The sequence below is a fragment of the Acanthopagrus latus genome, chromosome 1, assembly GCF_904848185.1.
Source record: "Acanthopagrus latus isolate v.2019 chromosome 1, fAcaLat1.1, whole genome shotgun sequence".
NCBI classification, from domain to species: Eukaryota; Metazoa; Chordata; class Actinopteri; order Spariformes; family Sparidae; genus Acanthopagrus; species Acanthopagrus latus.
In genome coordinates this window covers 15,257,990-15,269,930 of record NC_051039.1, presented here as the reverse complement: position 1 = coordinate 15,269,930, position 11,941 = coordinate 15,257,990, and the positions used below count along the sequence as shown (strand labels likewise).

Below are 11,941 nucleotides of genomic sequence, written 5' to 3'. Positions count from 1 at the left end.
GAATTGTGTGACCAAGATATAAGGAAGAGGCAGTATACCTTATGAGGGTGCAGCTACACTGGCCCTCAGTACCCTACATAGCCTCAACCCAGACCTACTATATGTATTCTATTTCAGGTCTGCATCCATCGAAAACCAAGCTGGAGCTTCAGAAACACTTGGCCACTCTGGACAATCAGGAGCAAGCTTCAGTCTTTGAAAACACTATGGTATGTGGTCTCAAGTTGACAAATTCATATCAGTTCATTAGGCCCAATTCCAAATTTTTCATGTAGGGATTTACTTTGAGTGATGCACCGTTGTGTCTTTCTACCGGATTTAAATATTTCTCCCACCTCATCTCTGTCTTTCCTTGTGCTCTAATTCTTTTTCTCGACTTTCTTTTCCCCGTGTTTTTTTTTTTTTTTAATTCTGCCAGTGGATAATTTAAATGTACCTATTGGTCATTGTTAATACAGATATACAGATTATTGTACAATTAATGATGAGTCTTGAGAGGTGAATGTCCTCAAATATTTCTCTTTGACTCAGTTGACATCTGCTGGTGGTGTTGCCAAACTGCAACAATACTGAATGTGTCTCATCAGCAGATCACTGTATTTTATGTAATCAAATTAATGCTGGAAAAACAAGGAGTTTAATTTTAGTTCAATTTTAACAAAGAGCATGTTTAAGCTTTTTTTTTTTTTTTTTAATCCTATTTTCCAGTCGTAAGCCTTTAGAGTTAGACACTGTTTTTATGTCAACGTCTAGAATATGTTGTCCAGACATCAGGGCCAGAGTTATAAAAAGTACATTGGGCTTGTGTGTGTGTGTTTCAGAGGGCTCGTCCTAAGAGCGATCAGGAAGAGAACGAGTTGGTGATGGTGTCTTTGAGGAATCTGTATGAAGAGAAACAGAGGAACCATCAACACACACTATCTGGAGATAAACAGGTAACTTTTGCATATCTCAGTGCAGACACATACAGGACTGTACCAGCTTTATCTCCTACATCCCACAGGTATAGATATTTGATCCATTTCACGTACATAGACACACGTGTCTTGTCTAGCTCTCATTGCTGTCTTCGCTTTCTGTAGGTGTATGAGGAGGCAGCTCCAGCCCCGGTGGAGGCGCAGCAGCAGAGTAGCAGTCGGCAGCGGCTTGAGCAATTCAAGAGTCGGGCCAAGCGCTCTCTTACTGAGTCTCTGGAGGGAATCTGGAAGGTAGCAGTGCTTCTTATTTCTTGGTTTGAATGTACTTGTGCATATGAAGTTATGTTTTTATTATTGGTTGTTTATGATATAAAATAGAACAATAGAAAATATATATATTTTTAGAGAAGGTTCTTAGTTATTAATCCTTACATTTTGAGGGAATTACAAAGTAAGGTTTCTTGAATTCAGGTCTTGGTTTCTGATCTTTGGTTTCATATTAAATAAACATACTGCAGTATATAACCATGGCGTGTGTCTTTTTTTGCCAGGGGAGCAGCAAGGCCAGAGCTCAGAGGGACAGCAGCGTAGGAAGTGACAGCGGCTCTTCCATTTCTACAATCAACAGCAGCCTGGACCAGCCTTGTCTAGATGACCCCCTTCCTGCCTCAACCGAGCTGCGACCCACCAGCCCACTCAGGTAAACACACATGCCCACACACTGACTCATATCTTGGGTCAGAACAGTCACTGCTTTAAAGGTCAATGCAGTTCCTTGTTTTACTTGACTCACGCTTAAAGGGGTTTTCATGACCTTCAATTCAAAGGGACAACAGAGAAGGATGCGACAGCTACTCTTTTATCTTTACTGTCAACGGCAGTCAAGACCAGACCTGCCTATACTATTGCAGCTCTTGATGTAGTCTCCCAGATGAGGAGTACACTTGGAGCCAATTGCAGACCAATGTCAGTGACTTTAGGAAAATCATCCAGTGTTAAGTTAAATGTGTTTTTATCTCGCAAACTGTTGCTTGCAATACCAGAAAGACCAGAATTGTAGATCTGAAGATAATCTACAGTTAAAATATGTTTAATTATCCCAAATCGATTGGACTTCCTTATTCATTAGAAACCTATTAGTGCACATTATAAACTTTAATTTCACCTCAGACATTTATGCTGTTTAGATGGTCATTAAATTGTGTATGTCTCAGCATATGCTCTTTCTCATTATCCTCAGGTGCCACAACTCAACAGGAGACCTGAAGCGCCTTGACCCCTCTCTCCACCTGTCTCCCTCCTCCTCATCTTTACCCGGAGACTCACAGCCACAGGGCTTCCGCCGACGGGCCAGCACTTTCAGTCATCCTCCCACCCCATCCTCAGCAGAGTACTCTCCGCTGAGCACACCAACTCACACGCCGCAGGACCAAACTGCAGCTACCAAGCCCAAGCTTGTACGACACTACTCCGTCAGCACCGACACGCCACACCAGAGCAAGTAAGGAGACTGTTTATGTGTGTGTGTTCTAATAGGTAGACCAGTAAGTGTTTGTTTGTATTCATTGTCAATTTTAAAAAAGAAAAATGAAAAAGATTGAAATATTGCTTGATTTTATTAGGTAGATTTCAATATAAAATGAATAAGATTCAGAAAACATTAGATCAAACAAGCAGAAGTGAAACTCAGTGTTGGACAGAAATATTTCCAGGGTGAAATAATTAATCTACTGTAGCCTGATCGTTTGTCCATTAACCAGCCGTTAAAAATATAAACGTCACACATTACAGGTAATATGTGACCAATTTGTCATATGTGTAGACACAGATGATGACAGTGCTTCTGTTGGATGAAAGGTAATTATTGTCACATTAAAGAATCATACATTGGACTGCTATGAGACATTGTTAAACTGGAATAAATGGGATGATTGTTTACAATTTACTTTAAAGTTAATATGCATGTGGTCTAATGATCAGTGTGGATATAAATGTGCAGACTGAAGTCTATAAATGGTAATGATCAAGAATGAACTCTTCTCCACGCTACAGTTTAATAAAGACACTGTTTTGATTCCCACTTGGATTTTCTTCAGGTGAGACTGCAAGTTTGAGTCTGATCATGAAACTAATGTATTGTTATTCTTGTTCGTCGAATAACAGTATCACATAGGACACATATTGGGAAATTGTGTGAATGAAAAGAGGGTACACTTACTCCATAGCACAGGACAAAATTCGATCCCACTTTGATCTTAATCCAACTGTTAGTCTGACGCCTGCTGTCTTTGATTAGCTTCTGTGCCATCGAGTAAATATGCAGGCGTTACCTTCTTCTCATTTCCCATGATTTCTTGATAAACTTGCATCTATGCTATGAGATGTATGTTTGACCAGCCTACTCTTCTCAGACAATCAGGAATAAGTGACAGCAGTTTCATCTGTAGTTCAGCGTATGCGTGTCATGCACAGGTTTTCTCTGTGACAGCATCTGTGACGTATCTATGTCAAAGGGAAACAAAACACTGTACATCATCTATAAAGAAACACATATTGGCGCATACAACCATCTTAATGCATGAAGTATCTGAGTTCCTGGCACAAAAGTGTTGCATCATCTCTCAAAATTCTATCCTAATTAAGGTTGAACTTGGTATTATACATTTGCGACAGACTGATTCTACGTTAAATGGCACACGGTAGTAGTTCAGTCAATACCCACTACTTTACTTTATATCTCGAGGCTCTACCTTCCAAAAACCATTTTACTTTCTGTTTTTCTGCTCTTTCTCCTCACCAATTTTTTTTCTGTTTTCATACTTTTTCAGTGTCTTTGACTCTCTTTTTCTTTCTTTTTGCTCTCTCTTCATTTATCTGCGCCATCTCTCAGACATCTCCCAACCGACTCTTCCACCCTTCCACCCATTCCTCCTTGCCCTTCATCTCCCTCTACTCTTCCTCCTCGTCATCTTTCCTCACCTTGTACTGGAGCCCGGCTCAATAAAAGAAGGTGAGAATCATGCATTGGCTTTCTGTTCAGCTCATGTAGTTTCTCTGTTTTTTTGTTTTTTTGTTTTTTTTTTTGTTTTGGGTTTTTTTGAATTTTTAATTTGTCATATGTTCTTTTGAGCTTCTTTTTCATGTTAATACGTAAGGCCCTGTTCAGACAGAGAGACCCTGAAAGTGTCACTCATTGGTTGACAGTTTGAAAACTGTTTATTCAAAAGTGAAACCTTTTGAATAACAAAAAGAACAAAAAAACTGTAATTTCTGTCTTTGATATCAATGCATTTCAAGTGTATTTTGTAAGCATCTCTCTGTGTGAACAGGGCCAATGTCTCTCTTTTTTCAAATCTGTTTTCTGTTATCTTTCTCACTTCCATCTCTTCACCGCAGTCCCCTGGTTGGTCTGCGCGCTCGTCTCCACTCCTCCTCCTCTGTCCCTAATTTTCTAAAATTTCAATTTCTGGCCCCTGTACATGAGAATGAATCTCCTGAGCCAAAGAGCAGGTACACACTCATACACTAAATAATCACACCCACACTGATGTGTCCAAAACAATTGTAATCTCCTGGTTTGTATGTTATTTTTACTGATTTTTTGTCTCAATTTTTGACACATAACTTTACTGTATATATGTACATTTGTGCTACTACCTAATGAATGATTATGAGGGCATATTATGTAACCATTCCTGTGTATGTCCTTGTTTGTGTTTCAGGGATGTAGCAGCGCTGTCCAGTCCAAGTGCATCATATGACATAGGGGAAAGTCCTCTGCGCAGCCACCGCCACTCCTGGAGGCAACAGATCTTCTTACGGGTCGCTACACCTCAGAAGAGCACAGAAACCAACGGTAAGCATGGATACACTGTTGATTTGAGGCCATGCAAGGACAAACTAGTGTAGGAGGACATTGTGTGTCGATTTCTTACTTATTTGTTCCTCCTAAAAAGAGTTGAAAGTCACCATTACAACCTGCTATTCCACTGACCCACTGTTCTTGAGACAAGTCAAAATAAAGGTTCTATCAGTGTCGATCAAGGATCTAATAATTTGGTCAGTTATAAATAAAAGTTTATACCTTGTGTAGAATTTCCTTCAATTAAACACACAACCCTCAAGCCCACTGGAGAGAATATCTTGGTTGGATGTGCTATATTTATATATTTAATATTTTTACATTTATGAGGGTTAGGGTCCATGTTTAGCAATTGGACAGAAATGAATATGTCATTACGACATAGTTCCTACATGTGCAGAAAAGAGATGTATCATGTAAAAACTAGTAAAACCAAGCATCTTTGCAGTCAGCACAAATATACACTAATTAGATGACAAGACACCACATGCACTTTTAAGAGCAGAAGTAAAGCAATAAAATGGATAACAAAGGCAAAATTGTAACACCTATGAAGGTATCAATGAACAGTATCCATCACACTTGATATTAATACCATTTACGTTGTACTTGCGTACTGTAGAGTATGATATTTTAAAGAATTTGACAAATGAAGGAAGATAATAAAGGGATTGCACAGCAGTTTCAACATTATCAAAGCAAAAAATTACAAATAAAAATGCTATCATCTGCCTGCAAAACTGAAACAAAACACACTGTTACAATGTTTCACACTTGGACATGACACTGCAAAGGAATGTGCATCTACGATAGTATGATTCATTCAATAATAATGAATAATGGTGCATATCAAAGGCATATATACATAGACGCCTCATTGAGAGCTGGACCGTACGTGGATTACAGCATTACATACATTGGTAGCTGTAAACACTCAAGAAAACATTATTAAAATACATTCTGTGGTTTGGTGCCTACCTGTATACTAAACACATAAGGATTGGTTAACGCAGCGGTCCTCAATAGGCGGCCCCCAGGATGCATCCGGCCGCCACCCTCCTATTTGTGGCCCCCGACGTGTTATTCCTTCACCATGTGTTTTGGTTGGGTCGGCATGTGAATACCGGGACTTGTCTGCTGCAAGCGCAATTTTTAACTTTCACTTTCGTTTTTGGAGCAGTTTGCATCTTGCCAGCTGTTGGAGCTTATATTGCACGAAAAAGGGGTGTTCCAAGTTCACTGCTAAAAGAAAAGTGGACAGTGAAAATCGGCAATTCAAAGAAGAATGAAATTTGCATTAATTCCCCCTCCAACCAGCACAAGACCCATGTGCTTAGTATGCCAGGAGACTATAGCTGTGATGAAGATTTCCAATTTGAAATGGTATTATGAGATGAAGCACAGGAATTTCCTCAAAATTCAGTGGTAAGAGCAACAAAAATAAATGCACTGAAATCGTCATATAAAGCTGCAAGCAGGATTCTTGTCACAGCTATGACACAACAACTATATATATATATATATATAGATATATATAGATATAGATATAGATATAGATATAGATATATAGATATATATGGCCTGACCGACCTAGCTGTTTCTCAGTTAATTTATAGCACATTGTAAAAGGACCTTTATAAAGTTCATTCCATCGACTTGTATTAGTTCATGTAGCGGAGCTGCCGCCTCCAATATGGCAGAGACGTCAACGTATCGCAGCAGTCGCCCAACCTGCTCAAGGAGGCATCTATGTATAGATGTCTATGGTGCATATCCCTTTTGGAACATCGCCAAAATAACTAAAAGTTCGTGCTTTGTGTACATTGAAAGTTTGAGCACGTCTGCAGCATGAAAGAGCTTTGACAGGTGAGCTTGTCATCGCACTAAGAATACTTTTCATGCTCCAGTTGTAAACCATAACATGTCGTCTTCTGAGGAAGTTCCAGGTCATGACACTTGTGTAAACAGACATGTTCTTATGAATACTCTTAATATCCTACCAAAATAAGAACATGAGCATGTGCTGCATTTCGTGTGCTTTTACTGAAAACAACCACACCAGGTCCCAATTTGTACACAGTGGTGCAGCGACGAGCCTTTCCACTCTGTGTCACTCTTTCATTTCATGTGAGTGTACTAATTGTGTGTTTAGAAGAGGGGAAGGGAATGAGAGTAAATTATTTTACCACAGCTCTCTCTCTCTCTCCTGTTTGAACTTGAATTAGCTATTCCTTCCCACCTGTCTCCTTTCCCTTTGTTTTCTAGGTGAAAATTAAGAAACTGCTACTCTTGTTCATGCAAGTATTTTTTGGGTTGCACTTTGAAGTCCTGAAGAATCCACCAGTTTTGATTATTTGCATTCTCGAAATTGCAGTTGATCAATATTGTAAAGTAGATCCAGCTTCATTTTTTTCTGTTTATTTTACAGCTGTAATAATTTTTAGTACTCAAAAACTGTTGCAATTTATAATCCTTTGCTAAAGGTAAATTGATACAGTGTGACACAGAAGGCCAAAGCCATTCTGAACAAAGCATGTCACCCACTTGTTGTCCAGTCTTAAGACCTAAATAACCAGGAGCCATTGGATTTCCATTGTTACAAGACTGGTAGATTGACATGCACACAAGTTGTTGTGGCATCTTGCTTGTTTATTAAGTGAGCTTACATTTTTTGGGGAAGCTGAAATGAAATATATTTGAGGAAAATCTTGAATGCTTTTGCAGAGTAAAATGAGTCAAATGCAGGTCTACATTCGTTTTGACCTGTCAAATATTTCAGAGTTGTGAAGGATAATGATGTTCCACATTTAGAGAAATGTTGCTTTAACCTCAGAGACTTTGAAATATCAATCACCAGTCTTATCTTAGTGTCTGTGCAGACGTGGGAATCATGCATGTACTTGCACGCCTTCAGATCCTGTGTTTTGATAATTATATGTAGCGTGTGTTTATGTGTATGACAGAACAAGTGTTGACAGTTGGGATAGTTGGGTTGGTCCCACTACTGCACTGTACCTCCTGTAAGAAGAGCAAACGAAAACTCCTTGGGGGAAATACACGATACACACATGCTCATTAAAGAACATGTTCATACATAGTATCTTTAAATCAGCAAAATGGAGGAAGCAATTTCTTTACTACACTATCATATACGAGTGTTTGGAGGTGACGTTTTGGATTCTTGTATTTCCTCTCAGTCAGGACTGCAACCAATGACTATGTTCACATGATTAATGATAATTACAAAATAATGATTCATCTATCAGTTGTTTTTGAAATTAATCATTTGTCAGAAAAAAAAGTGAAAATACCAGCTTTAATTTGTCCGCAATGACATTTTTAATTTGTCTTGTTTTGTTTGAGCAACAGCCCAAAACGAAAAGACTCAGTTTTCAAGAGGAAGCTGAGAACTGTTTTTGGGTTTGTTTTTTTTGTTTTTTTTCTTGACATATGAACTAATTGGTTTTGGATAGAATTTCTGTTGATTGGGTAATTGTTTCAACTGTAAAAATGAATCTGTCTGTAGTTTTTGAGAGATTGTCATTGAGAAATATTAGTTTCATCATCCACTGTCAGTGACACTTGAAGCTTACTGACGCATATTTTCCAACTATTCAGGCTACAATTATCATTGCCAACCACCTCAAATCCAAAACACCTCCTGCACTCAAAAATCATACCACCTCTTGACAGCTGAAACGATCTTCTGTGTCATGTGTTTTTTCCAAGTAGTATCACCAGAGTAGAGATGTGACAGTTTTCTATCATGGCATGGTGAATCCACCTGCAGTGACACACGCCACGCCAATGATAATAGATATTTCTGCCCTAACGCAAGTTTTGTTTTGACTTCCAGGTTTATTCAGGTATGACTGACATGTGTAGCTTCCATTTCTATTGTGATTCTGTCCCGGCAGAAGTAAAAAAATATATATATATAAAAATACTGCATTGAGAAAATATTAACTTATTTCTATGAAATTACACTTGGAAAGGCAGCTGTACAAATGACTTGTATTATGCTCTTCAAAATGCTGACAGCTAAGGATGACATCAAGAAGACTGCATTAGCAAAAAGAAAGACTGGTCACTATTAAACCCTGAACACTGACTGCAAGGCACGTAAAAATAATTGGGTACATTAGGCATTGTTACCCTTACTGCAACATCATACAGAGGTATTGCTAGATAGCCAAATAAAAATATAGATGTCTGCACTCAGATAATGGGAGGAGACCAGGCCAATTTACAGAGTTGACTGTGTAATCCAGCACAGACATTCTGCGTTTGGTAAATAAGCCCTCTCTCCTCTCTCTGAGCTGTTAACTCAGCATTGGTTGCCGTCTACAACCGGGTCTTTTGGATGTCAACACTAGGCGGTGCCAAAGTCTAAAATGTCAGAATTCTCAACACACTTGCAGCCACAAATAATTTCCATCCAATTCAATTAACACCTCTCCAATGCAGTCACAGCAACAAGTGGGCATTATAACCTTCACCAAGCGGGTCTTTTTAATTACATTACACTGTAAGATGTTTGGTTTGATTTGCACACACTCTGGGTTCGGTATTTCGTTCTAAGTAATTCTCCAGGAATGTTGGACTGATGTGACCTTTTTATCCACCTTCCCTCTGAACCTGCTGCTCATAAAGGGATTTGCAAGGTTTAGGCCTGTCATCTTTTAATGTGACACATGTGAATAGCATGAAAGTCATTTCTCCTCATCGTGAATGAAATCTGCAGCTGAAGTTTATTTTGACAGTCAACTATCATGAAGTGAGGGGAAAACAGTGCCTTTAGCAGGTCAGTGTGATGGGCTCTGTGCTGGCTGAATGCACTGCTAAATTTGGTTGAGCTGGGTGTGTATTTATGCGTGTGCGTACATACATGAGGTCATGGGTGTGTCGGCTGAGTGTTTGTGCGAATGTGTGTGTGCGTGTCATGGCGGTGTCTCAAGGTCGTGTTGACAGTCCACACACAGACAGCGCCAGAGGAAAGCGCCAGCCTTGTTGACCCACTTTGCATTTTCTGTGTGTGTGTGTAAGTGCGTGTGGGTGCTGGGGACTTGGTTCTGGCCAAGTTGGAGTGTTTGCTCAGGGTGTGGATCATGCCACTTTGTGCAAGTGTGTGCGTACATGCATGAATTTCTCACACGTAACAGCTAACTCTTCAGCAGTGTTCTGTTGAAGCATTGTAGCAGTCTGTGTTTGTCTTACTAAGACCTCTATTAAGATACTTTGACGTGTGTGTGTGTGTGTGTGTGTGTGTGTGTGTGTGTGTTGGAAGGTCAACCTGTCAGACACAAAGGCATATAGAAATGTTGATGTCAACTGGCACAAAGGACACTATTGTCATGATGTGTGTGCACATACATGTGTTATGTGTTAATGTACAGTCTGGAGGTTTGTATTTATAGTGCGTCTGCAGGATTGAAGGGATGGCGTATCTTGAATGTTGTAACGTTTCCTCAGAAGACTTTTTTGGAAAGATATCAAATTTACATACCTGTGTGTGTGTGTGTGTGTGTGTGTGTGTGTGTGTGTGTGTGTGTGTGTGTGTGTGTGTGTGTGTGTGTGTGTGTGATAAAACTGAATTGTTATGTTCCTGTGAACTGAAAAAGAAGTAAGTGCTATCTGGATAGTTGTTATGTCCTTCCTCTAAACAACACAGGGTATTTTGAGGTTTGGGATCCACCCTGTACTTTGAGGTGGAGTCACACAAACACTTTTTTTTTTTTACTGTGTGTGCATTGACTGTGTCAAATATATCTATGTTTAGCATTTTTATTTTGCAAGAGTGTATGAGAGATTGACGTAAATTGAATCGACTTGGGCTTTTCGACCATAGATGAGTTTGAGGAAACAAAAAATTATGATTTTTTTTTTTAAATGTGAGAATGTTCATTAAATGTAATTATTGAACAATTAGCTTTGTGTGTGTGCATGTTTTCATTTCATATCAGTATGTAATGTTTCCTTTCTCCTATCAAACCCTGCAGTGTCACACAACTTGCTTATAAATAGTGTGATTGTGAAAATGTACATTTACAATGTCACTACATGCTAATCACATGCTTTTTAATCATCTCTAATGTAGAGTAATTTGATATATATATAATAAAATTGACTTTCAGAGCGGGGTGATCCTTGTCTAGAGGGGGGTCGAGTGTGCGTGGGCCAGGTGGCAGCTGGAGGAAGTGAGGCCTTATCCATAAGGTTGGTGCCTGAGGAGAGGACGAAAAGGAGCAAAGAGGAGCTGAGGCAGCTCTGGAGGAAGGCCATCCTGCAGCAGATCCTGCTGCAGAGGATGGAGCGGGAGAACCAGAAACTACAGGGTGAGTTACGCAAAATTTGTTATGTTTTAATACACAAAAGCGTTGAGAGTGAATCATCCCACTATGCATACAACAGCCTCTTTTTCAGACTTGTCTCTCAAATTGAGCTTTACGACTTGAATGTCTGCCAGGCTCCTGAAGGCAAGACAGCTAAACACCCCAAATGTAAAGGCACACAATCCAGAGACAATCAACTGTTATTGTCCTAAGATGCAGTATATCAGTTACCGTATTCAGTGTTATTGAATCACACTACATTTTAGCTCCGCCAACTTCCGTGAGTTTGATTGGACTTTCTTTCAGCATGGTGATGACAACAGCAGCCCTGTGGTATCACTCACATAACAATGCTGTTGAATAACAGGATGACTTGGCATTTCTTTAACTCATCTCTGGCAACATGCCTTTCCAGATGTGTACTAACGCACAGGTGAGGATATCAAGTGCACACCTGTTTATATTTCTTTATGTATTAAGACCTACAAATTAACAGCTCACACAATATACACTTACGTGTGTGTGCGTGCTTGTGTTTGCCAAGGGCGTGTCAAGGGCACCACCTCTTTCCTGACCCAGTTGGCATGTATCAACACAAACCTAGCTATGCACCACACCTAACAACCCTTGTATACAAAGCCTTAAGTCGCACACATACAACACTTTATTCATCACACAGATAGAAGTGGTTGACGATAAAAAGACTCAATTTGGGGAGAATGTGGGTCAATATTGATGTAAGAAAAGCAAGTCAGAACAGCAATTCTTTTTAGTCTCCCACACACAAACACACACACTGTACACATACAGTACACACCAACGTACATACA

At 39.5% G+C, this 11,941-nt stretch overlaps 1 protein-coding gene across 2 annotated transcripts in view; it reads left to right on the top strand.

Annotated features, from left to right (window-relative positions):
- tbc1d1 (TBC1 (tre-2/USP6, BUB2, cdc16) domain family, member 1) overlaps positions 1-11,941 on the top strand; it is a 51,196-nt gene that overhangs the window by 23,170 nt on the left and 16,085 nt on the right. For both annotated transcript variants that reach the window (XM_037114227.1, XM_037114303.1), the window contains 7 exons: positions 118-209; positions 822-935; positions 1,083-1,208; positions 1,469-1,617; positions 2,158-2,418; positions 4,640-4,773; positions 10,914-11,114. In XM_037114227.1, coding sequence (XP_036970122.1) covers positions 118-209; positions 822-935; positions 1,083-1,208; positions 1,469-1,617; positions 2,158-2,418; positions 4,640-4,773; positions 10,914-11,114 — 1,077 coding nt within the window. The remainder of the gene's footprint in view (positions 1-117; positions 210-821; positions 936-1,082; positions 1,209-1,468; positions 1,618-2,157; positions 2,419-4,639; positions 4,774-10,913; positions 11,115-11,941) is intronic.